The 27,783-nt window shown below is 43.7% G+C and overlaps 1 protein-coding gene and 1 long non-coding RNA gene across 4 annotated transcripts in view; one reads left to right on the top strand and one right to left on the bottom strand.

Annotated features, from left to right (window-relative positions):
- nol6 (nucleolar protein 6 (RNA-associated)) overlaps positions 1-5,237 on the bottom strand; it is a 127,391-nt gene extending 122,154 nt beyond the window's left edge. For both annotated transcript variants that reach the window (XM_043700311.2, XM_087989987.1), the window contains exon 1: positions 5,116-5,237. In XM_043700311.2, the coding sequence (XP_043556246.2) occupies positions 5,116-5,148 (33 nt within the window). In that variant the 5' untranslated portion in view covers positions 5,149-5,237. The remainder of the gene's footprint in view (positions 1-5,115) is intronic.
- A 157-nt stretch (positions 5,238-5,394) lies between these two features.
- LOC122548855 (uncharacterized) overlaps positions 5,395-27,783 on the top strand; it is a 51,429-nt gene continuing 29,040 nt past the window's right edge. The window contains exons 1-3 of one of the 2 annotated variants that reach the window (XR_006311347.2): positions 5,395-9,032; positions 10,372-10,499; positions 17,852-19,919. This is a non-coding gene — a long non-coding RNA (uncharacterized LOC122548855). Of the gene's footprint in view, positions 9,033-10,371; positions 10,500-17,851; positions 19,920-27,783 lie in introns of those variants that run through there. The other variant, XR_015757929.1, reaches the window with a different exon arrangement.

Raw genomic sequence — 27,783 nt, 5'->3', positions numbered from 1 at the left:
ATCACATGGAGTGAATCGAATTGGCTGAAGACTGGTATCTGCGATGTTGGGGACCACTTGAAAAGACAGAGATGGATTATCCATCTGAAACGTCTGGCTAAAAAGATTGCTGAGAATGCTTCAGCCTTCTTTTTTGCACTACTGCATTGGCTCTCCCATTGTTGATGATGGAGATATCTGTGGAGCCTCCATCTCCAGTGAGTTGTTTATGCGTCCACCACCATTCACAACTGGATGTGGGAGGACTGCAAAGCTCAGATCTAACCTGTAGGTTGTGGTTCTTAGCTTCTGGTGTTTGGCATGCAAGTCGTCCTGTTTGGTACCGTCACCAGGTTGACAACTTATTTTTAGGTACATCTGATTCTTCTCCTGGCATGCCCCCCTACACTTATCATTGAACCAGGGTGTATCTCCTGGTTTGATGGTGATGGTTGAGTGGGGAATCTGCTGGACCGTGAAGTCATAGATTATGCTGGACTACAATTCTTCTGGAGTTAAGAGCCCATAGCACATCATGGATGCCCAGTCTCGAACAGATCTAGCAACTCGAACACTGTTCCATTTAGCACAGTGATAGTGCCACACAATACCATGGAGGGTATTGTCAGTGTGAAGACAGGACTTGATCTCCACAAGGACTGTGCAGTGATCGCTCTTACTGATACTGCCACAGACAGGTGAATCTGCAGTAGGCAGTTTGGTGAGAGCAAGGTCAAATATATTTATTTTCCTCTTGATGGTTTCCTCACCACCCGGTAGCAAACTAATCCTTTCGGACCTGACCTTAATCAGTAGTGCCGCCGAGCCACTCTTAGTGGTGGACATCGAAAGCTCACAACCAGAGTACATTTTGCACCCTAAATCTACCATTGCAACACTTGATTCAGTTTTTATTTATTGTTTGTAGTTTTCCCTTAAATGCATCGACAATATGCAATTTAAATATATTCTGTGCAAGTGAAGTTCACACTCTCACTACTGCCATAGTAAAGTAGTTTTTTTCTCAATATCCTTGCTTTCCTTGGTGACTATCCTTTACTGCACTGATGCCTTCAAGTTATGATCTAGTTCACTAATGTTCTTAAGGGAAGGAAATACACAATTTTTTCCTGGTCTGGCCTACTTGTTTTTCCAGACCCACTTCAATGGGTCTGGACTCAACACTGGAGCCCGCCCAGGTGCATACTATTGTACACCCATGACTGTGTCGCCAAATACCAGACTAATGCCATTTATAAGTTTGCTGATGACACCAGCATTGTCGGTCGAATCTCCGATGGCAACAAAACAGACTTCAGACAAGAGGTGGAAGACTTGGAAAAATGGTGCACTGAGAACAACCTAGCTCTCAATGCCGGCTACTTAACTCTGTGATCTGTCTGTCTTGCTCGCAAGACAAAGCTTTTCACTGTGCCTTGGTAAATGTGACAATAAATTCAATTCAACGTGATTGATTCTTAACAGTCTTATGGACAACTCAGGATGGAAAACACATGCTGGGCTGGCCAGCAAAGTCCACATCCCATGAAGGAATTAAAAACACCTCTTTCTTTCTCCAACCTTTTCACTACATGTTAATTGTCTTTATCTCTCAGCATCTATTCTGATTTCTTTATCATCAGAAATAATCTTTAGATTATTAACCTCAAACCTTGCTTTTGTTTAATTTAGAGCTTCCCAGTTCCTACTTCTGTTGTTTGTTCCAATGTAGCTCATAAGAACAGTAGGTCACTCAGCCCATTAAGCCAATACTCTGCTTTTCTAATCTTATAAGCTAAGTGATTAATCTTATCTATCCTGACATTATATAGTACTCCATCTCTCATTATTCTGCCATTCACGTAACCAATCAATATCACTAATAAAACTGAAATCCCAGATCACAGCCTATCAATTTGTAACTCCCCAATTTATGATTAGATTAGATTACTTACAGTGTGGAAACAGCCCCTTCAGACCAACCAGTCCATATCAATCCTCCGAACAGCAACTCACCCAAACCCATTCCCCTACATTTACCCCTTCACCGAACACTATGGGCAATTTAGCATAGCCAATTCACCTCACCTGCACATCTTTGGACTGTGGGGGAAACCGGAGCACCAGAGGAAACCCACACAGACACTGGGAGAACTTGCAAACTCCACACAGACAGTTGCCAGAAGCGGGTCTCTGGTGCCATTAGGCAGCAGTGCTAACCACTGTGCCACCCGTATGCCTAAACAATTCTGTTCATACGAACACAACCAACTCTAATCCCACATGTGTTTGTCTGGTTACCCTGAGTGCAGATTGCAGGTATCGGCAAGGCAGCAGCATCAGTGTAGACAAGAACGGTGATAGACCCAGGAACAAGAACTCCAGGATATAGCATGGCAGTGGCAGCAGCGAAGCCAAGGACTCCTGATTGCGGTAGGCTCAAAGCTGGGATCTCCTAGTTGACAGCAAGAGAATGGCAGCAGCAAGGCTGGGGCTCCTAGCTGCAGGGTAAGTTTGGGTCCAGCACAGGACAGGGCATTGGCAGCCCAGAGAACTGTCACCTGAAGAGTGGCAGTTCCAACACTGGATGGTCCAGCCTAAGTGGCAGCGTGGGGGTCATTGGTTGGCCGACTCAGAGCTTGGGACTCATGGTGGAGGCGATAAAACGAAGATGAACTTTGTTTCAGCTCCATATTTTTAATCTCAAAATATTTAAATTGTGGCAACACTTGAACCTTTTCACTGTATTTTACTTTGTTGTTCATTGTATAGTATAAATGACAGTAAATCATCAATCAGTCTTGCCTGTTAACCTTTGGCATGGAACTTATCAAAAAAATACTTTTTAAGAAATCAAAATTACCCTACACAATTCCGGACAATTAAACAAGACAGAATTCCAGAAAATGAAACCCAATGGGACCAACACCCCACGATTCTACGGACTACCAAAAATCCATAAACCAGGAGCTCCCCTCAGACCTATAGTCGCACTACCCGGAACACCAACGTTCAGACTGTCCAAAGAACTACACGCAAGACTGAAATACCCAGTAGGTAAAAACAACGACTGCAGATGCTGGAAACCAGATTCTGGATTAGTGGTGCTGGAAGAGCACAGCAGTTCAGGCAACATCCAAGGAGCAGGAAAATCAACATTTCGGGCAAAAGCCCTTCATCAGGAATAAAGTAGCATAGAGTACAATAGGTGAGTGGGGGAGGGGATGAAGGTGATAGGTCGGGGGGGGGGGGGGGGGGGGGGAAGGGTGGAGTGGATAGGTGGAAAAGAAGATAGGCAGGTCGGACAAGTCATGGGGACAGTGCTGAGCTGGAAGTTTGGAACTTGGGGGGGTGAATGAGGAAACTGTTGAAGTCCATATTGATGCCCTGGGATTGAAGTGCTGTGCTCTTCCAACACCACTAATCCTGAAATACCTAGTAGAAGAGTCACAGCACTCCATCCATTCCACCTAGGAATTCCTAAAATCAAAAACACCAAAATAGAGGAAGACGAAGCAATGATCTCATTCGACGTAACAGCACTGTTCACCTCCATCAACATCGACCTGGCAAAGGAAACACTTACCACACTTTTAGAAGAGACCAGCACACACACACCAACCACCAATCACATTACCAACGAAAACATCATGAAGCTAGTGGACCTGTGCCTCACCACTCACTTCACTTTCAACAACATAGTCTACAAACAAACCAACGGCACACCCACAGGATCTCCGCTATCAGGATTCACAGCAGAAGCAGTAATGCAAAGACTAGAACAAACAGCCCTACCAACCATCAAACCAAAAATCTGGGTCCGCAACGTAGATGACACATTTGTCATCACAAAACGAAACAAGATAGAAGAGACATTTAACATCACCAACAACACCCTCACAGGCATAAAGTTCACCGAGGAAGAAACTGACAACAAACCCGCATTCCTGGACGTCACAGTCGAAAGAAAGGACAACGGAGAACTACAAACCTGCGTATACAGAAAACCGACAAACACTGACCAAATACTTAACAACACCAGCAATCATCCCAACATACACAAACGGAGCTGTATCAGAACACTATTCCAACGAGCCACCACACACTGCAGCACAGACGAACTACGCAAAACAAAGGAGAACCACCTATACAACGTATTGAAGAAGAACGAATACTCAAAAATACAGTGCGCAGATTCCTCAAGAACAAACCCACAACAAGCAGACCAAACACAGCCAGAAACCCTAACCACCTTAGCATACAAAGAAGTTTCAGAAATGACAGCCAGACTACTAAGGCCCCTCGGAATCCTAGTAGCACATAAACCCACCAACACTCTCAAACAAAAACTAACAAACTTAAAAGACCCAGTACAACCCATGGACAAAACCAACATCATCTACAAAATTCCATGCAAGGACTGCCACAAACACTACGTAGGACAAACAGGAAGAAAGTTAGCCACCAGGATACATGAATACCAGCTAGCCACAAAAAGACACAACGCTCTCTCCCTCATAGCCCTACACACGGATGAAAAAAGCCACCAATTCGACTGGGACAACACATCTATCCTGGGACAGGCTAAGCAAAGACATGCCAGAGAATTCCTAGAGGGCTGGCACTCCAACCACAATGCCATAAACAAACACATAGATCTAGATACCATCTATAAACCCCTCAGAAAACGAATAGGAAATGACATCACCACAAACCCCAGGAACCCCATCCAGGACAAACATATAAATAGAAAGCAGGAGACAACAGCTTTGCCTCACTTGGAGGTCGCCACCGATGATGTCACCTATGCAGGTAATGAAACGTCTGGATATCAAACCTACAGCCTAAACCCTATATCTCTCTTCCATTAACTCTCACTTCTGCAGTTTAGTCCAGACGTCCAATGTAGCCAGTCATATCGCAGATTTAATAAGTTTAGTGTTTAATCAGTGATAAATGAGGGAAAATACTAGTATGTTGAGATTTGCTTCAGTACACGTGCCATTCATCACTAATAGATTTATACTTCAGCAACGAGGACAGTTATTGCGCAGTGGGATGGGTAAAACATGTGGGACCAGCACACCTGATTTACCGCACGGAACCGGTTCATATTAATAAAAACAGTGCACATACCCGATACTCAGTATCATGGCTTTTTCTCTTCATTACTCCTGCGTGCTTCACTCAACTTTTAACGGCTTCACTCAACCTCCACGCGCTACTTCAAGTTCCGATCGCTCCGAGCTGGAGACCCACCCCCTCACTATCTGATTGGTCCAATACTTTGAGCCACGCGCCGGTTTCCGGATACTCTGCCGTTCACCTTGTGTCAATCACGTGGCGTCACAACGGACTTGTTGTCGTCAGATCCTGTCAGATTCCATTAGGCTTGTCAATCGAGTGACGTAAGGTTCCAATGTGTTGTCAGTCACAGAAAGTGAGGACTGTAGATGCTGGAGATCAGAGTCAGGAGTGTAATGCTGGAAAAGTACAAAAGCTCAGGCAGCATCCGAGGTGCAGGAGAATCGACATTTCGGGCAAAAGTCTTTCAACAGGTAGATCATAGATGGTCCAACACTCCAAGGGAACTTCCTGGATCCTTCAGCAGTGACTCCAGTGGAGTCCTGAAAATGGGAGAAATATGGTGTGGGGCACTTGTGCAGACCTCTGGGAAAATGTAAGCGTGAAGGAGAAGCAAAACTGCAACAGCTTCCTTCCCTTGACCAAATGCCACAAACAAAACTTCCTGATCACAATAAGGGACAAAAGGACAAATACAAGACAATCTGCGCGCCAAACACTGGCACCTCATTGACTATGTCATCATCACAGCAAGGGATGAGAAAGATGTTAAAATCACCCAAGCCATGACGGGAACTGACGTCTGCTGGAGGGACCATCATCTGACCCAAGCCAGGATCAACATAAATATATTTTGGATTAGTAGTGCTGGAAGAGCACAGCAGTTCAGGCAGCATCCGAGGAGCAGTAAAATTGACGTTTCGGGCAAAAGCCCTTCATCAGGAATAAAAAAAATACATGAGTAATACAGGTGTTACTTTTTACTTAGAGTTTGAGCCTGAGTATCGAGTTAGATTGTTATGGTTTTATTCCTGACGGAGGGCTTTTGCCCGAAACGTCAATTTTACTGCACCTCAGATGCTGCCTGAACTGCTGTGCTCTTCCAGCACCACTAATCCAGAATCTGGTTTCCAGCATCTGCAGTCATTGTTTTTACCCCCTCAACACAAATATAGCCCCACTGCAGCGAAGACAACAGGAGCAGTGCCGCAAAAAGTTCAACATTGAGGCTGTCAAAGACCCGGGAACAACAAGTCACGGGATTCCAACAGCCTCCGGACCGCCATCATCAATGCCTGCAAAAACTCGGTCAGCCATCAACCAGGAAACACCTAGATTGATTTGATGAGAATGATCAGGAGATCCAGAAGCTCACAGCATTTCTGAAGGAGGAGAGCATCCTGAGAGAGCCCCAAGATGCCACAGTTGTGAGCATCTTCAAAAAAGGGAACAAGTCCGACTGGTAACTACAGGGGAATCTCCCTGCAGTCGACCATTGGAAAAGTCATCGCCAATATCGTCCTCAACCATCTTCTCGCCGTGACTGAGGAATTCCTCCCAGAATTGCAGTGTGACTTTCAGCCATGGAGGAGCACAATGGACATGATTTTTACAACATAACAGCTTCAGGAGAAATGTAGAGAAAAGAAACTATTTGACCTTCTTCAGCCTTTGACACCATCAGTCAGGAAGCACTATGGAGCATCCTTTAGTTGCTCCATAAAGTTTGATACCATACTGTGCCTACTCCTCAATGACACGGAAATCATGATAAGGGCAAGTGGCTCCACCATCAACCCCTTCCCCATTAGAACTGGTATCAAGCACGGCTGCGCCATTGCCCAAACATTCATCTACCTTGCTCCAATGCTTTACCTCATCACCAAGAAGTTCCTGCTGGAGTGGAGTCAATTTACAGACCCTGTGGGAAATTATTCAACCTCCTCTGCCTTCTGGTCAAAATCAAAGTCACCCCAACCAATGTCATCGAGCTGCAGCACACATATATGATGCTTGCGTATGTATAATCTCAGAGGATGTACATCGTCAGCACCTTTATGGAGGCATATGAGAGCATGAATCTCACCCTGAACATCCGCAAGACGAAGGATCCTCCACCAACCTGGCTCGATATTGTTGTGCAAAACCTCCAATAATCAAAGTCTATGGGGAAGTCTGAGAAAACATTGACCACTTCCAATATTTTGGGAATATTCTGTTAGTCAAAGCAGCTATTGATGAAGAGATGCAGCACCACCTCCGGTGTGCTGGAGCAGCCTTCGGACACAAGCGGAAAAAGGTGCTCGAGGGCAACAACGTCAGGTACCAACACCAAAATCATAGTTAACAGAGCTGTAGTGGTTCCTGCCCTCTGAGATGTGAATGTCTACAGCAGAAAACTCAAAGCAGTAGAGCAATACCACCAATTCTGCCTACACAAGATCATGTGAATCCGCTGGGAAAAAAAGACACACTAACCGCAGCGTCCTCGAACAAGCCAGTATCCCCTGCATCAAGGCATTGACCACCCTTGATCGGCTATGATGGGCTGGGGCATGTTGTCTGCATGATCAACACGAGACTCCCCAAGGAGCTGCTCTACTTCCAACTTCAAAACGGCAGACAAGCCCCAGATGGACAGAGGAAGCACTTCAGTGATACTCTCAAGGCCTCGCTGCTGAAGTGCAACATTCCAACAGACACTTGGGAATCACTGGCCCAAGACAGTCCAAAGTTGAGGAGGAGCAGCTGGGAATGTCTTGAAACTTGCCATTGGGAAAAAGTGGAATTCACCTAACTGCACATCTTTGGATTGTGGGAGGAAACTGGAGCAAATCCACCCAGATATGGGGAGAATGTGCAAATTCAACACAGACAGTCGTCCTAGGTGGGTCTCGAACCCAGGTCCCTGGAGCTGTGAGGCAGCAGCGCTAACCACTGTGACGCTCCACGGGCCACAGCTAGAAGACTGTATACAATTCTGGTCACCCCACTATAGGCAGGATGTTATTGTACTAGAAAGGCCGCACAGGAGATTCACCAGGATGTTTCCTTAAAGCAGAGAAGGCTGAGAGGGAACCTGACTGTGTTGCAAAATTATGAAAGGCATAGATCAACAGGAAGAAATCTCTCCCTTCTTTTAGATGGGTCAATACAATGGACATAATGTAAAGTAAGAGACAGAATGTTTAGAGAGAAATTGAAACATTTTTTCACCTAGAGGGTTGTGCATGTCTGGAACTCACAGCCTGAAAGGATGGTAGGAGTAGAAGTAGCTATATCGTCACATGTACTCACGAGTACAGTGAAAAGTTTAAATGTCACCACTGGATATCTAGGTAAAATTGGATATCTAACCCATGCAGGGCCTTGATTCCATGTCATGCAGGGCTTCACCTCAAGACTCTCGAGGCTGGGAGACTGCTCTGGAATCATGTCGACGCTGGGAGTCCACGCTGGGCTGCAAAAAGACCACCATGCCAAGCTGAGAGATCAACATACTGGGTTCACACTGAGTCTGAATCTACAGTGGGGCCAGGAGTTCAGGACATCGTCAAGAAGAAACAAGGAAAGAAAACAGAAAAAAGAAATGGAAGAGAAAAAGAAAGAAAAGAAGTGGATGGAGCGAATGAGCTCTGGCTGAGGCTTTCTACTCCACTGCCATCTTGGATCTGAATATTTCTCTTGGCTTTCTTCCCATAGAATGAACTATAAGAAGAGTGGAAGAAAGCATACCACCCATCAGTCCAGGACACAAAGTTCTGGCTCCAGTAGGAATCATTACAACATTTAAGAAGTATCTGGATGAACATTAAATGTTACAGCATACAAGGCCTAGTATTTATGAATTCCTGTGGCATAATGATAGTATTATTTTTTGCGTCGATGTCTGAAGTCTGTGTGTGATATGGGAGTCAATGTATCAGCACACCAACTGGCATGCACAGAGCCTGGCTCATATAAATAATGTAAGTGAACACCAAGTGACCCAGCACCAAACTCTGTGGTACATTACTGGGCATAGGTCTTCTGTAACAAAAAGCAGCTTTAACCATCAACCTCTGCTTGTTGCCTCTAAGCCAGTGTTGACTCAAATTTTTCAAATTGTTAAAAGCCTTAGTGAAGTCCATGTAAACTACATCAACTGCACTACCTCATCTACAAACCTAGTCACCTCCTCAAACTATTCAGTCAAAATTGTTAGACATGATTTCTCCCTTACAAATCATGCTGACTATCCTTGATTAATCCATGCCTGTCCAAGTGAGGATAATTTTGTCCTCAGGACATTTTCTGATAGTTTCCCTACCATAGCTATTGAGCTCAACAGATTGTAGTTTTCTAGTTTATTTCTACCACCCTTTTTGAATAACACATTAGCTGTCCTCCAATTCTTTGGACCTCTGTTGTGACCGGAAAAATTTGAAAATTAATGACACAGCCCTGCAATCTCCTCCCATGACTCCCACAAATACCTGGGAAATATCTCATCTGGGCGTTGGAATTTATTCACTTTTAAGACTGCAAAAACTGCAAATACTTCCTCCTTTTCAATTCTCAATTGTTCAAATATGTCACAGTCTCCCTCCCTGATTTCATGTACATTGTCCTTGTCTAAAGTGATTACAGATTCAAAGTATGATTTTAAAATCTCACCTATATCTTCAGACTCTGCACACACCTTGGCTCCAAATGGATCCTATTTTTTCCCTGGTTTTCATCTTGCCATGCACTTTCTATCATTCTATAGAGCTTTTACTGAAATCCTTGAGCCCTTGGCATCTACCTTAAGTTTCCATTTTCCTTATCCAGTCCTTTTCATCGCTTGACATCCAAGTTTCTCTGGACTTGTTCCTGTTTATATTAGGTGTGAATATCAGAAAATAGGTCAGCTCTGTTGAGAGCAAACTCACTAAATGACACACTTGAGATGGGAGTGGTACTTGATGCTGCCATACTTGCTAAGTTTCTTCAGTACTTTATGTTTTTTTGTATCAGATCTGCAGCATATGCAGTGCTTTGCTTTTATTTGTGTCCTTTAACAATGAGTCAAATTCTGATACTAATATATTAGTAGAAGTTCAACAAGATTCACATAATTTGTAAAGTAATTTAAGCATTCAGATCTCTTATTAAACAAATTATAGAAAAATAGTCTTTATTTTAAGGCATCTTCAGCACTTTTATCAGCAATATTAGGGAAGCTTAGCAAACATTATATTTTTCTTAAAATTGTCTTTCTCATTATTATATAATGTAGAGATGGGTTTCATACATTTGTAAACATTATGTCCCTTATTTTTTCAGTAAACATGTTGTTGGTTACAGTGGCTCTACCTTCTGATTCAAGATCTTACCAAATAATCAACAGTGTTAGCTCCAGGCATCGGCTCCCTCTGATGGTTACATGTAAATATACAAAATCCTACAAGCAGGTAAACCATGTTCTGATGGAGGATGAATACTGTGGGGAGTATAAAGAAAGCTGTCTCAGCATAACAAGAGTCAACCAGAGCAGCTTGTTGTTCAGCTAAATTTCATAAGGATAACTTTTATGCACCTCCTTCTCTATTTGAATCTAAAATTGCAGTCGTGATGATTTTAGCCATGTGCTTTTGGAGATCAAGCCATGAGTAATTCGACATAAATAAAATACCTAGTGTAATAGATGGAATAAACACAGGTATTATGAATATAATCACACAACATTCAAATTTCATCAATCTTTGTTGTGTTTCTGTATTTTCCAAAATGATTTATGAACTATATTGTCATGCATGTATAGATATATATCAAAAGGCCTTCGCTGTTGCACTAACCACTATACCAAAGCAACAGTATGTTGTTGCTCAATGAAAATCTCCACTGTATGTCCAAAAGTGCAATTATTTAAAACTTCACTGAAGCTCAGGATGAACGAGGAGGTCAATGATATCCTGAAGGTATTGGAAAAGTTCAGTCAAAATGTGCAGACAGATAGAGGAACATTTAGTTAAAGGTACAAGACGAAAGAATCAGTTATATGCTATGGTGAGCTGTATGAAAGGATTAGATATATTCAAAGATACAGTTGTCATACCTTTGAATGTCACAGGGCAGTGCTTAGATTGTCTCTTGGTTAGAGATGCCATTGCTTGGCATTTGCGAATGTTACTTACCACTTGTAAGCCCAAGCCTATATATTGTCCACTTCTTGTTGCATTTGGACATGAACTGCTTCAGTATCTGAGGATTTGCAAATGGTGCTAAACATTGTGCAGCCATTGGTGAACTTTCCCACTTCTGACCTTATAAAAGAAGGAAGATTATTGACAAAGCAGCCAAAGATGGTTGGATCTAGGACATGACACTGAGCAACTCACGCAGAGATGACCTCAAGCTGAAATGACTGACCTCCAGCACTCGCATCAATGTCTGACTCCAGCCAGTGGAGGGTTTGTGTGCTGATTCTCTCAGTTACCTGTAAGAATAATAGGGTGGTAATGGTAGAGGATTTTAATTTTCCAAACAGACTGGCACTGCAATTGTGTTAAGGGCTTGGATGGAGAGGAGTTTGTTAAGTGTGTACAAGAAAATTTTCCAATTCTGTATTGGAGGTACCCACTAGAGAAGGAGCAAAACTTGAACTACTCTTGGGAAAAGTTGACAGGTCAGGTTACTGAGGTGTCAGTGGGGAAGCACTTTAGGCTGGTGATCACAATTTTATCAGTTTTAATGTTAGTTTAATGGTGGGAAAGGATAATCCAGATCTAAAAGTTAAAGTTCTAAATTGGAGTAAGGCCAATTTTGACAGTATGAGGCAAGAACTTTCAAAAGTTGTTTGGGGGCAGAGTTTCGCAGGTAAATGGATGGCTGGAAAGTGGGAAGCCTTTAGAAATGAAATAACCAGAGTCCACAAATAGTATGTTCCTATTAGAATTAGAATTAGAATATCCTTATTTCATGTATGCTCAAGTACAGGAGTACAATTAAAAGTTTACAGTGATGTCTGTTATGGCACCATCTTAAGTACAAAACACCTAGGTACAAATCTTAGATACAAAAAAGAGGAATAAAAAAGAAAAATAGTTGCATTACTTTATAGTGATTCATAGTATACATTAGAAGTAAGACATAGTTAAAAGGATAAACATTACAGTCAGATAAACAAATTTCAAATAAACATTACATTGCAGTAACTCAGCGCAAGGGTTTCCACACATGGTCTGATTCTGTGCACCAAACCCCTGTCCAACAACCATCCCTCACTGGTACAAGCTTCCAGTCTGTTCTGCACCAGCTGTCAGCTGCCCCAGGTAAATTTTCTCCGGCACTTGATTTCCCTTGCCAGCCTCTGCTCTGGGACTCATTGCCCCCTGCTCCAGGACTGCTTCCCTTCACCAGCCTCCACTCCGGGATTCATTCCCCTCATCAGCCCTGTGGCAGGGCTGCTTCCCCTTGCAGGCCTGCACTATGGGGCTGCTTCTCCACAGCAGCTTCCACTCCAGGATTTGTCTCTGGTGCTCACCAGCAGTGGCATCCAATAAACAGTAGGTGCAGGAGTAGGCCATTCGGCCCTTTGATCCAGCACCACCATTCCTTATGATCATGGCTGATCATCCACAATCAGTATCCTGTTCCTGCCTTATCCCTATAACCCTCGATTCCACTATCTTTAAGAGCTCTATCCATTTCTTTCTTGAAAGTATCCAGAGACTTGGCCTCCACTGCCTTCTGGGGCAGAGCATTCCAAAACTTAAGGAAAAACGCAGAAAGGAGAAAAAAAGAAAAAGTGTGGAGCAGATGAACTGTAGCTGGAGTGTCTTACTCTGCTGCCGTCATGATGTCTCTTGTTAGGGTGAAGGGCAAGACTCGAGGTGTAGGGAATGTTGGATGACTAGAGAAATTGAGGTTTTGGTCAAGACAAAGAAGGTAGAATACATCAGGTGTAGATAGCAGGGATTGAGTGAAGCTCTGGAAGACTACTAGGCAGTGGAAGTATACTTAAGAGGGAAATCAGTAGAGTAAAAAGGGGACATGATATAGCTTTGGCAAATAGCGTTAAGGAGAATCCAAAGGGATTCTATAAATATATTAAGGACCAACAGTAACTAGGGAGAGAATAGGTCCTCTTAAAGATCAGCAAGGTAACCTATGTGTGTAACTGCTGGAGATGGGGGAGATGCTAAACGAGTATTTTTGCAACAATATAAACTCTGTGGAGAAGGATGTGGAAGCTGGAGACTTGGGGAAATAAGTAGTGACATCTTGAAAAAGATGAAGAGGTGTTGAATGTTTCAAAACTCATAAAAGTGGATAAATCCCCAGGACCTGATCAAGTATATCCTTGAACTTTGTGGGAAGCTCGTGAAATGATTGCTGGGCCCCTTCTGAGATATTTGTATCATCAATAGCCACAGTTGAGGTGCCAGAAGACTGGAGGTTTGCTAACATGGTGCCACTATTTAAGAAAGGTGGAAAAGGAAAAGCTGGGGAACTATAGACCGGTGACCCTAATATCAGTGGTGGGCAAGTTATTGAAGGAGGATCTTGAGGGACGGGATTTACATGTATTTGGAAAGGAAAGGACTGATTATGGGTTGTCAACATGGATTTGTGCATTGGAAATCATGTCTAACTAACTTGGTTGAGTTGTTTGAAGAAGTAATGAGGAGGATTGATGAGGGCAGAGCAGTGGACATGATCTATATGGATTTCAGTAAGGCGTTTGACAAGGTTCAGCATGGTTTCCTAGTTAGCAAGGTTAGATCACATGGAATAAAGGGAGATCTAGCCATCTGGATACAGAAATGGCTCAAAGGTAGAAGGGTTATTTTTCAGACTGGAGACCTGCGACCACTGGTGTGCCACAAGGATCGGTGCTGGGTCCACTGCTTTTTTCTCATTTATAGAAATGATTGGATGTGAACATAGGAGGTATGGTTAATAAGTTTACAGATGATACCAAAATTAGTGGTGTAGTGGACAGCAAAGAAGGTTATGTCAGAGTACAATGGGATCTTGATCAAATGGGCCAGTGGGCTGAGGAGTGGCAGATGAACGGTAATTTAGATAAATGTTAGGTGCTGCATTTTGGAAAGGCGAATCAGGGCAGGGCTTTAATGCTAAAGTGCTGAAGAGTGTTGCTGAACAAAAGTACCTTGGAGTGCAGGTTCGTAGTTCCTTGAAAGTGGAGTCGGGATAGTGAAGAAGGCATTTGGTATGCTTGCCATGACTGACGCCTGGAGGAAGAACACCTTATCTTCTGCCTTGTGACCCTCCAACCACACGGGATCAATATCGATTTCACCAGTTTCCTGATCTGCCCGCCCCCTTCACCCACCTTATTCCAGATCCAGCCCTCCAACTCAGCACCGCCCTCTTAAACTGACCTACCTGTCCATCTTCCTTCCCACCTGTCCACTCCACCCTCCACTCAACCTATCACCATCACTCCACATGTTCATCTAGTTATCACATTCCCAGCTAGTTTCCCTCCAGCCCCACCCCCTTTCCCATTTATCTCTCAGCCCCCTTGCCCCCACACCCCCCCAACATTCCTGATTGGTCAGGCCACTTTTGGAATACTGTGTTCACTTCTGGTCTCCCTACAGTAGGAAGGATGTTGTTAAGCTTGAAAGGGTTCAGAAAAAATTTACAAGGCTGTTGCCAGGGTTGGAGGGTTTGGGCATTTGGAGAGGCTAAATAGACTGGGGCTACTTAACCTGAAACATCAAAGTTGAAGGGTAGAATAGAATACCTACAGTGCAGAAACAGGCCATTTGGCCCAACAAGTCCACACCCACTCTCCAAAGAGCATCCCACCCAAACCCTACATTCCCCATGGTTAATCCACCTAATTTTACACATTCTTGGACACGATGGGCAATTTAGCATGGCCAATCTACCTAACGTGTTCATCTTTAGACTGTGAGAGGAAACTGGAGCATCTGAAGGAAGGCCAAGTAGACAAGGGAGACTGTACAAACTTCACACAGTCAGTCACCCAAGGCTGGAAGTGAATCCTGGTCCCTGGCACTGTAGGCAGCAGTGCGAACCACTGAGCCACCATGCCACCCTTTTAAAGAAGTTATTAAATCATGAGGGGCATGGATAAGCTGAATCGCTAAAGTCTTTTCCCCAGGGTAGGAGAATCCAAAACTAGAAGATGTACCTTTAAGGTTAAAAATCACACAACACCAGGTTATACTCCAACAGGTTTAATTGGAAGCACTAGCTTTCAGTGCGATGCTCCTTCATCAGGTGGCTGTGGAGAACACAACTGTAAGACACAGAATTTATAGCAAAAGTTTACAGTGTGATGTAACTGAAATTATACATTGAAAAATACCTTGATTGTTTGTTGAGTCTCTCATCTGTTAGAATGACCATGATAGTTTCACTTCTTTCATATGTAAATCACAAAACCTTTTTCAAAAATGACATTCTCAGGTTAACTGTAACACTTGGTGTCAGCCAGATAATATGTTGAAGGTGTTAGCCCCCTGTGTTCCCTGTCTGTGCCATACTGTTTAGACTGATTCTAATCTAAAAAGTGAGTTAACAGAGTCTTACATGGATTCATGCAGTTTTTGAGCAAAGTACAATATAATTCTGCAAGTACAAATTCACCCCACAAACGTATATGTATAGATGTGCATTTGGGTTTTTTTGTGTGTCTGTCTGTCTGTCTGTGGTGGGGGGTTGTGATTGTGAGAGAGAGTGTATATGTGTGTGTATGTGAGTGTAGTGTGTCTAAGTCTGTGAGAGGGTGCATGTAGGAGTGTGTGTGTGGGTGTGTCTGGGTGGGGTGTTGTGAGTGTCTGTGAGAGAGAGTGTATGTGTGTGAGTGTAAAGTGCTCTAAGTCTGTGAGAGGATGCATGTGTGAATGTGGGAGTGTGTGTGTCTGTAAGGGTGTGTGTGTGAGTGTCTGTGTGCGTCTCTGTGTATACGTGTGTCTGTGTGTATGTGTGTGTATAGGTGTCTGTGTGTATAGGTGTGTGTGTGTGTGTGTAGGAGTGTCTGTGTGTGTGTATAGTGCAATGGTGGTCACCTGTAGTGTGACATGAATCCAAGGTCTAGGTTGAGGCCATCTCCATGGGTACCAAACGTGGCTATCAGCCTCTGCTCGGCCACTTTGCGTTGTTGCCTGTCCCGAAGTCCACCTTGGAGGATGATCACCCGAAGGTCCAAGGTCGAATGTCCAGGACCGCTGAAGTGTTCTCCGACTGGGAGGGAACATTCCTGTCTGTTGATTGTGGTGCGGTGTCCATTCATCCATTGCCGTAGCCTCTGCTCGGTCTCACCAATGTACCATACCTCAGGGCATCCTTGCCTGCAGCATATGAGATAGACAATGTTGGCTGAGTCACATGAGTACCTGCCACATACACAGTGGGAGGTGTCCCCACGCGTAATGGTGGATATCCGTGTCAACACCCTGACATGTCTTGCAGTGTCTACCGTAACAAGGTTGTATGGTGTTGTCCTAAAAGCCGAGCAGTTTGTCACGAACAATGATCTATTTGAGGTTTGGTGGTTGTTTAATGGCGAGAAGTGGGGGCATGGGGAAGGACTTGGCAAGGTGCTCACTCTCACGGATAATGTGTTGCAGGCTGTGAAGAATATGGCATAGTTTTTCGGTTCCTGGGAAGTACTAGACCAACGAAGGGTTGCGGTTCGTGTCAGTCTCTTGAGGAGGTCATGAGAGTTTCTCGCTGTGGCATGTCGGAACTGACTGTTGATGAGTTGAGCGTCGCACCCTGTTAATATGAGGGCATCCTTGAGTACATCTGGGTGACTGTCCTCCAAGGCGGACTTCGGGACAGGCAGCAATGCAAAGTGGCCGAGCAGCAACTGGTATCCAAGTTCAGTACTCATGGGGATGGCCTCAACTGGGACCTTGGGTTCATGTCACTCGACAGGTGACCCCACTGCACTATACATACACACAGGCACAGGCGCTCACACATAGACAGACACATAGACATTCCTACACATACACATTACTGCAGATACACACACACATGCAGACCCTCTCTCATACGCAAGCTCTCTCTCATAGGCTCAAACATAGACTCCCACAATCACACGCACACATGCACCCTCTCACACAGACTTATACCCCTTTACACACAGACTTATACCCCTTTACACACACACACAAATACACATATATAAGTTTGTGGTGTGAATTTGTACTTGCAGAATTACCTTTCATTATGCTCAAAAACTGCATGAATCCATGTAAGATTCTGTAAATCCATATTTTAGATTAGAATCAGTCTGAACATTGTGACACAGACAGTCTCACACTGGGCACCTCAAACCTTCAATGCATTATCTAGGCTGAAATGACACCAATTATTAAAGTTCACTTGAGAATGTAACTTTTAAAAAGTTCCGCAATTTACACATGAAAGAACTGAAACCAACATGTACATTTTAAAAGATGAGAGACTTAACAAACAATCCAGGTCTTTTTCAATATATAATTTCAGTTGCATCACACTGTAAACTTTTGCTATAAATTCTGTGTCTTGTGATCTTGTACTCCACAACCACCTGATGAAGGAGCTGCACTCCGAAAGCTAGTGCTTCCAAATGAATCTGTTGGACTATAACCTGGTGTTGTGATTTTAAACGATTTTCAAAATGTTCTTTTACATTCCACTGATCTGGGTTACGTTCATGGGCAATGATCAAGTGGTTGATGTGAAAGATGTCTTATGTCTTGTGATTCCCATAAGTTTGAAATAATCACACTCTCAGTCATCGAGAAGTTTTGCATTGAATATATTTTTCCAGATCTCACCATGACCTTCAGAATGATACACAGTTGCTTTTGAGAGCCTTCAGCCTTCCCAGGTCAACATCTTGGAGTGCTGTAAGTTTCTGGAAATCTTCTTTAGCTGCCTGAATTGGCTGTCTTTCCTTTGCTGCCAACAGTTCTTTGTATTTTCAGAATTGGCCTTGAAAATTTCGATATCTGACTGTAATCCATTCATTTGACTTTGTACCTTATTTCTTGCAACAGTAGAATCTTTTGGAATTGTCTGGGGAAGTTGAATGATTGGGGAAGTTGGTGGGCGGCACAGTGGTTAGCACTACTGCCTAACAAAGCTAGAGACCCGGGTTCAATTGCCGCCTCAGGCGACTGACTGTGTGGAGTTTGCACGTTCTCCCCGTGTCTGTGTGGGTTTCCTCCGGGTCCTCCGGTTTCCTCCCACAGTCCAAAGATGTGCAGGCCAGGTGAATTGGCCATGCTAAATTGCCCGTAGTGTTAGGTAAGGGGTAAATGTAGGGTAATGGGTGGGTTGCGCTTCGGCGGGGCGGTGTGAACTTGTTGGGCCGAAGGGCCTGTTTCCACACTGTAAGTAATCTAATCTAATTTAATGATTGGTTTCTTCCCTGCATCAGTTGGATTGTGAAACTTGTTTCAGGTTTTGCCTTTAACAGGGTATTTCACCTAATCTAGCAATGGTTATGTTATCTCTTGTAACATTAGAAACTGGACATGGATATCATGGTATTAAAAAATCCAACAAACATTTATTACAACTAGCTCTTCATTATATTCTCAGGCACATCAATGTTTCATATAACTTTAAGCTATGAGATTACAGCAGAGAGCAGTACGTTCCCATGCTTTGAGTAATCTGAGTTCAGATGAAGTATGAAATCTTTATGCTGTTTGGTCTCATGTTATGACACAATGCTGACATCATATGAATGTCTCATAAAAGTACACTGATCACGAGACAAAATGCATTATTCCTTTTCCCAAAGATAAAAACTTATCCAAATGGATATACAGACGTGTACACAGACACATGTTGTCAACTTGATAATTATACAAACTGACAAAATAGAGTTTAGAAAATTAATACTTCCACCTGAAATATAATACTTGAAAGTTAGACAACTCATAATCTGGTGATTGTATATACATCCAGAAAATTTTGCTTTGTTCTGAGTTGCACTTGGTTGTCCTGCAGCTGGTTGTCGTCACTCGATCATCACTGAGGCATATTCTTTCTCATTCTTTTCATGAATGGTGTGCTTTGGCTAAGGTGGCTTCTGTGCCTTGACGATGATCACCATGATCAGTAATGACTTAGTATGATCCAGGTTTGTTGCATAACGTTTGCTGTTGTCCAAGTATTTGTAATTGTATTTCTAACTCACTCTTGGCCCACTGTGCAGTTGTGGCAATATTCTACCTGTTTGCTCATCGTGTGTCTTTTTTATTCTCCTCCATTTTTGGAATGGAGTGATTGCTGGACATTTGCCATCTGAGTATAAATTGTGCTAGGCATGGTAATCACTTCTTAATTGATATTGCATGAAAATACAGTAGCGCCTCGACATACGAACGACCCCATTCACGAACAAATCGGTTTATGAACAGGACTGTACGTAAAACTTTGCTTCAACCTACGGAATTCAAGGTACGGACGAAGGTACGAACGCAAAAAGCCCGTGTGAGACCACGTGGTTTCATTGTTCTGCTTTGCTACGCGTGCTTTGAACGCAAAAGCTCTCGTTGCTATGTCCAAGCATTCTTACGCTATCCAATCAATGGGAAAAATTGATTCAGTTTGCGAACTGGGTCCCGGAACGGATTAAGTTCAGAAGTCGAGGCGCTACTGTACAATGTAAACATATTGCTTTGTTACATGACACTTGATGATCATTAATTTGATATTACATATCATTCATTCCAGCAGGATTGTTTGCACGTTGATACTGGGTGACAATATATGGATCACTCCCTACTTATACATGTCTTAAAATGGTTTTCCAGGGAATTGCAGTCTGTTGTCAGACACTATCCATTCCAGAGTATGAAATAAAATGAAAAGAGTACTCATCATGTCAGTGATGATCCCACATGTTATATTGTTAAATCATCAAACAATGGGAATTGTACAGAAGTAATCTGTCACAAGGATGCAATCTTCCCTGTGTACTCGGAATAGGTCTGTTGCCGCTGTCATCCAAGGAGTGAATGGGACATCACTGAGGCACCCGCCACAGCCGGGTTTTTATATTTGGGATGCCTCACAACATTCACACTCATTGAATATTCTAATTCATTCCTGACCAGTGCATAGATGTCTGTGCTAGCTATCTTCTGTGTTCAATACCTATGTGTCTCAGGTGTAACATGGACTTGATATCTTGGTATAGTGCTTGTTTGCCATTGAAAATGACTTGTCATGAGAGGCCAAGTTTGTCTTTGTACAGCCAAAATGAATGATTGTTCTTAGGTGTTTCTTCAATACTGTCAGGTCATCCTTGGATTGTAATCTTTTGTAAATCTTATAGTTGCCTATCTTTGGTAGTTTCTGAATGCAACTGTTCAAAGTGGCTATGGCCAAAGTGGAGCAGCCCAATCTTGGGAACTTCTTCAGCTTCATAGTCTGAAGCATCAACATATAGATCAAGAGTAATATCTTGGCCTTTATGTCGACTGGGTAATTTGCTTAGTCTGCCAAACATAATCATCCTGATACACTCGGTTCTGCTATAACACACAATTCTTCAACACGAATTGACTATAATGCGATTGAAGAATTTAGACCATTATTTGTAGAACGTGAATTTCCTTACCTGCATTGGTTATAATATGATTCCAGTCCCATTGATTTAAATAGTGATGCTATTACGCAATTTTCTCATAACGCAGAATCACACAGGGATGGAACTATAGTGTTAAGACTGTACCTGCCCTGTATGTTATATAAAAATCATATCCTTGGAGATCATTGTCACTTATTTGTGTCACGTGTAGTCCTGTTTCATGGCAATGGGTATAATCTTAATATCATCAATTTTGACTCGATCAAGATTTATGCATTCTGGTACTCCTGCCATTGCCAGACTGTTATTATTAACCAGGTGAGGATCTCAGGAAGCCAGGATGAGCTTCCATATTGGTGTTACAGTGTGAGTCTGCCAATGTACAAAATTGGCGACCTGTTATATGCTGTGAAATGTCTTTCAGGATGCACAGTGGCGATATGTTGGTACTACTCCTTGGAAGTGGAGTCGCAGGTAGATAGGATAATGAAGAAGGTGTTTGGTATGCTTTCCTTTATTGATCAGAATATTGAGTACAGGAGTTGGGAGGTCATGTTGCGGCTGTACAGGACATTGGTTAGGCCACTGTTGAAATATTGCATGCAATTCTGGTCTCCTTCCTATCGGAAAGATGTTGTGAAACTTGAAAGGGTTCAGAAAAGGATGTTGCCAGGGTTGGAGGATTTGAGCTATAGGGAGAGGCTGAACAGGCTGGGGCTGTTTTCCCTGGAGCATCGGAGGCTGAGGGGTGACCTTATAGAGGTTTACAAAATTATGAGGGGCATGGATAGGGTAAATAGGCAAAGTCTTTTCCCTGGGGTGGGGGAGTCCAGAACTAGAGGGCATAGGTTTAGGGTGAGAGGGGAAAGAAATAAAAGAGATCTAAGGGGCAACTTTTTCACGCAGAGAATGGTATGTGTATGGAATGAGCTGCCATAGGAAGTGATGAAGACTGGTACAATTGCAACAGTTAAGAGGCATTTGGATGGGTATATGAATAGGAAGGGTTTGGAGGGATATGGGCCGGGTGCTGGCAGGTAGGACTAGATTGGGTTGGGATATCTGGTCAGCATGGATGGGTTGGACTGAAGGGCCTGTTTCCATACTGTACATCTCTATGACTCTATGACCCTAGCCCCGTGTCAGTTTTAGCTATTAATGTAAGTCGTCCTGCCTTTTCAAGATGTAAGAAAGATATTAGTGGTTGTAGAAATGTTTGATCACCTTATACCATCAACATGGTGTATGGGGTTAACAATGGGCAAAATTTGGTCATCTTCTGAAATATGGCTTTTGCTTTGTCGACTCATCTTTAGTGTATTTGCATTTGTGTACTTTTTTATAACACTTCCCTTGTTACTAGTGTTAGAGTATTAGAGTTATAGAGATGTACATGATGGAAACAGACCATTCAGTCCAACTCGTCCATGCCAACCAGATATCCTAAATTAATGGAGTCCCATTTGCCAGCATTTGGGCCATATTCTTAAAACCTTCCTATTCATCTACCCATTCAGATGCCTTTTAAATGTTGTAATTGTACCAGCCTCCTTCAGTTCCTCTGGCAGCTCATTCCATACATGCACCAGCTTCTGCATGAAAAAGTTGCCCTTTAGGTCCCTTTTAAATCTTTCCCCTCTCACCCTAAGCCTATGCCCCACCAAGGGAAATGATCTTGTCTATTTACCCTATTCATGCCCCTCATGATTTTATAAACCTCTGTAAGGTCACCTCTCAGTCTTCAACCCTCCAAGGAAAACAGCCCCAACCTATTTAGCCTCTCCTTATTGCTCAAGCCCTTCAATTCTGGCAACATCCTTGTAAATTTTTTCTGAACCCTTCCAAGTTTCACAACATCCTTCCCATAGGTGGGAGACCAAAATTGCACACAGTATTCCAAAAGTGGCCTAACCAATGTCCTGTACAGTGCAACATCCCTACAGTGTGGAAGCAGGCCCTTCGGCCCAACAAGTTCACACTGACCCTCCAAAGAGTAACCCATCCAGACCTATTCCCCCACCCTATATTTACCCCTGACTAATGCACCAAACCGACACATCTCTGAACACTTTGGGCACGGTGGTACAGTGGTTAGCCCTGCTGCCTCACAGCACCAAAGACCCGAGTTCAATTCCCACCTCAGACAACTGTCTGTGTGGAGTTTGCACATTCTCCCCGTATCTGCGTGGGTTTCCTCCGGGTGCTCCGGTTTCCTCCCATAGTTCAAAATTGTGCAGGTTAGGTGAATTGGGAGAAAGTGAGGCCTGCAGATGCTGGAGTACCAGAGTTGAAAAATGTTGTGCTGGAAAAACACAGCAGGCCAGGCAGCATCCGAGGAGCAGGAGAATCAACGTTTCAGGCATAAGCCCTTCTTCAGGTTAGGTGAATTGGCCATGCTAAATTGCCCATAGTCTTAGGTGAAGGGGTAAATGTAGTGGAATGGGTCTGGGTGGGTTGTTCTTCGGAGGGTTGGTGTGGACTTGATGGGCCAAAGGGCCTGTTTCCACACTGTAAGTAATCTAATCTAATCTAATTTAGCATGGCCAATTCACCTAACCTGCACATCTTTAGATTGTGGGAGGAAACCGGAGCACCTGCAGGAAACCCAGGTGGACATTGAAATGTGGCTGGAAATTGAACCCGAGTCCCAGGCGCTGTGAGGCAGCAGTGCGAACCACTGAGCCACTGTGCTGCCATAAGTGCTTCCCCGCTGACACCTCAGTCACGCCCTGCCTTATTTCCCAAAAGTAGGTCAGGTTTTGCACCCTTTCGAGTAGGTACACCCACATACTGAATCAGAACATTTTCTTGTATACACTTAACAAATTCCATCTAAACCTTTAATATTATGGCAGTCCCAGTCTATGTTTGGAAAATTAAAATTCCCTACCATTACCACCCTCTTATTCTCACAGGTAACTGAGATCTCTTTACAAATTTGTTTCTCAATTTCCCACTGACTATTGGGAGGTCTATAGTACAATCCCGATAAGGTGATCATCCACCTAAATAACTTCCCTGGATATATTTCCCGGAGTATTCTCCCTAAGTTCAGCTGTAATGTTGTGCCCTATCAAAAGTGCCACTCCCCCTCTTCTGTTGGCCCTCTTTCTATCCTTCCTATAGCATTTGTATTCTGGAACATTAAGCTGTCAGTCCTGTCCATCCCCAGGTCTCTGTAATTGCCACTTCCTCCAGACCAAAGGGGTAGCCATGGGCACACGTATGGGCCCCAGCTATGCCTGTCTCTTTGTTGGCTACGTAGAACAGTTGGACTTCCATAATTACACCGGCACCACTCCCCACCTCTTCCTCCGCTACATTGATGACTGCATTGGCGCCACCTTGTGCTCCCGCGAGGAGGTTGAGCAATTTATCAACTTCACCAACACATTCCACCCTGACCTTAAATTTACCTGGACCATCTCTGACACCTCCCTCCCCTTCCTGGACCTCTCCATCTCCATTAGTGACGACCGACTTGACACTGACATTTTTTACAAACCCATCGACTCCCACAGCTACCTGGATTACACCTCTTCCCACCCTATCTCTTGCAAAAATGCCATCCCGTATTCCCAATTCCTCCGCCTCCGCTGTATCTGCACCCAGAAGGACCAGTTCCACCACAGAACACACCAGATGGCCTCCTTCTCTAGAGACCGCAATTTCCCTTCCCACGTGGTTAAAGATGCCCTCCAACGCATCTCGTCCACATCCCGCACCTCCGCCCTCAGACCCCACCCCTCCAACCGTAATAAGGACAGAACGCCCCTGGTGCTCACCTTCCACCCTACAAATCTCCGCATAAACCAAATCCTCCGCCGACATTTCCGCCACCTCCAAAAAGACCCCACCACCAGGGATATATTTCCCTCCCCACCCCTTTCCACCTTCCGCAAAGACCGTACCCTCTGTGACTACCTGGTCAGGTCCACGCCCCCCTACCCTCCCATCCTGGCACTTTCCCCTGCCACCGCAGGAACTGTAAAACCTGTGCCCACACCTCCTCCCTCACCTCTATCCAAGGCCCTAAAGGAGCCTTCCACATCCATCAAAGTTTTACCTGCACATCCACTAATATCATTTATTGTATCCGTTGCTCCCGATGCGGTCTCCTCTACATTGGGGAGACTGGGCGCCTCCTAGCAGAGCGCTTTAGGGAACATCTACGAGACACCCGCACCAATCAACCAAACCGCCCCGTGGCCCAACATTTCAACTCCCCCTTCCACTCTACCGAGGACATGGAGGTCCTGGGCCTCCTTCACCGCCGCTCCCTCACCACCAGACGCCTGGAGGAAGAACACCTCATCTTCCACCTCGGAACACTTCAACCCCAGGGCATCAATGTGGACTTCAATAGCTTCCTCATTTCCCTTTCCCCCACCTCATCCTAGTTTCAAACTTCCAGCTCCGCACTGTCCCCTTGACTTGTCCGACCTGCCTAACTCCTTTTCCACCTATCCACTCCACCCTCTCCTCCCTGACCTATCACCTTCATCTCCTCCCCCACTCACCTATTGTAAACTATGCTACTTTCTCCCCACCCCCACCCTCCTCTAGCTTATCTCTCCACGCTTCAGGCTCTCTGCCTTTATTCCTGATGAAGGGCTTTTGCCTGAAACATTGATTTTGCTGCTCGTCGGATGTTGCCTGAATTGCTGTGCTCTTCCAGCACCACTGATCCAGAAATTGCTATGATATCCCAGTCCCATGTTCCTAACCATGCCCTGAGTTCATCTGCCTTCCCTGTTAGGCTTCTTGCATTGAAATAAATGCAGTTTAATTATCAGTCCTACCTTGTTCTCTGCTTTGTTCCTGCCTTCCCTGACTGTTTAACTCGGTCCTTTTCCCAGGGCTCCACCCTCCCACCTTACTCGTTTAAATCCTTCCAAATAGCTCTAGCAAATCTCTCTGCCAGTATATTCATCCCTTTCCAATTCAGGTGCAATCCATCGTTCTTGTATAGGTCGCTTCTACCCCAGAAGAGATTCCAACAGCACCAGCTCCTCAGCCACGCATTCATCTGCTCTATCCTCCTATTCCTACCCTCACTAGTTCATAGCACTGAGAGTAATCTAGAAATCACTACTCTCTAGGACCTCCTTTTTAAATTCCTGCCTAACTTTCTATATTCTCCCTTCAGAATCTTATCCTTTTTCCTTCCTATGTCGTTAGTTCCAATGTGTACAATGACCTCCTGCTGCTTCCATTTACCTTTAAGAACATTCTGCACCCTCTCCCAGATATCCTTGATCCTGGCACAGGGAGGCAACACACCATTCTGATTTCTTACTATCAGCCGCAGAACCATCTGTCTATGCCTCTGACTAGAGAGTCTCCTATCACAATCGATTGCTTGGAACCTGACATACTCCTTATTACATTAGAGCCAGTCTCGGTGCCAGATACCTGGCTGATTGTGATACATTCACCTGTGAGTCCATCACCTCCTACATTTTCCAAAAAAAGCATACTTGTGTGAGATGAAGATAGCCACAGGAGACACCTGCACAGCCTGTCTCCCTATCCTACCTTTCCTGGCGGTAACCAATTTACCTGACTGTATTTGTGGTTTTTCTTCCTTCATCTAACTGAAATCCATCACACCCCCCGCTCCTGTAAATTCCTCATTGCTTCTAATTGCTGCTCCAACCAATCGATGCCAACTGATAGGACTCCCAACCAAACACACTTACTGCAGATGTAATCATCAATAATGTGGAAAATCTCCCTAATCTCCCACATCCAACAGGAAGAGCACATCATTCTATGAAAGGCCATTTTTGCACTTTAACAATCTACAGACCCAGGAAATAGCACAGTCTTATTGCTTTAAACTGCTCCAGGATAACTTAGTATCTATGTTTTATGTTTTTTAATTTTAATCAAGAGACAGATCTCAATAAGACATATAACCCACTCCACTCACTATTAAAAAAAAAGATAGCAAAGTTACATTTAAAAATCATGCACTTATCAGTTCGTATGCTGTGACCTCTCCCACATAGGTTCATCCAGAGTCAACTGTGAATTTCACTGTTTATTAATTTTTCTTAGACACATTCCAATGTCCAGAAATACCTGAACTCAAACAGCAAAGGCAGTAGCTGTGCAGATTCAGTGCTGTATTAGAAAGCAGCATAAGTTTCTTTCTCTCTCTCTCTCTCTCACTGACCGTGTGGTCTTGGCCTTTGTCTCTTTTCCTCCTTTTTAAAGTGCCGTTGTTTTGATCTTTTTTCTCCCAAAGTTCCAAAACAATGCAACAGCTTATCAAACAGTAAGTACTATTCCTGGAATTTGAGAAAATTAGCTCAACACCCTAAATGCCTCAAAAAAGGAATAGCTCGTACAGCCACAATTTATTCTCGTTCTCCATCTTGGATTACCCAGAATCCTTGTTTCGTCTTGTTGGTCACCTGTGCTTTGTTCTGGGATTTAGCTTAGATTTTGGAACCAGATTGCCTGAGCACACAGGCTGAATACCCCTTGGGGCAACATATTTTACAGATATAAAGAAAAGTTGAACAGCCAAAGAAATGATCTCAAAACACTTGCCTGAATGAATGCAACTGCAACAACATTCAAGAAGCTTGATACTATTCAGGATTGCTTGATTGCCACTACATCCAAAAACATTTACTCACTCTATCACTAATGCTCAGTCACAGTGTGTACAATCTACAAGATGCACTGCAGAAATTCACACCAAATGCCCTCAGACAGCATCTTACAACTTCCATGGTCCCAATGGACTGCCCTGACATTCTTTTTTGTAAAAGTAACATTCATGCCCGTTGCTGAAGCATTTCCAATAAATATATTTATAGAATCTTGAAGTGTTATCTCTTTAACATGAGTTGCAGCCCTTTAATCCTGAAGTCAATTCTTATCCTGAACTGGTCATCAGGAATTTACCAGATTATTTATGAATCTTTTTGATTGTCCATGGCAAGACTGGGTGTGTTTATTCTTGCTGATGGCAAGACTTTTACAAGCATTTTACTCAATCATTTGCCACTTGATCTGTAAAACATAACTGCATATATTGTTTGAATAGTTGTTTTTCCATAAAGGTGTCATTCCAAGACATTGAAAGGAATGACCACCAGTCTACACTATCAACATCCTGGGGTTACCGTTGACCAAAC

This window comes from Chiloscyllium plagiosum, unplaced genomic scaffold (assembly GCF_037043375.1).
Source record: "Chiloscyllium plagiosum isolate Xiang-an unplaced genomic scaffold, Cpla_swu_hap1 HiC_scaffold_1, whole genome shotgun sequence".
NCBI classification, from domain to species: domain Eukaryota; kingdom Metazoa; phylum Chordata; class Chondrichthyes; order Orectolobiformes; family Hemiscylliidae; genus Chiloscyllium; species Chiloscyllium plagiosum.
Note: the sequence above shows the minus strand (reverse complement) of the source record. Positions and strands in the feature narration are given on the sequence as shown.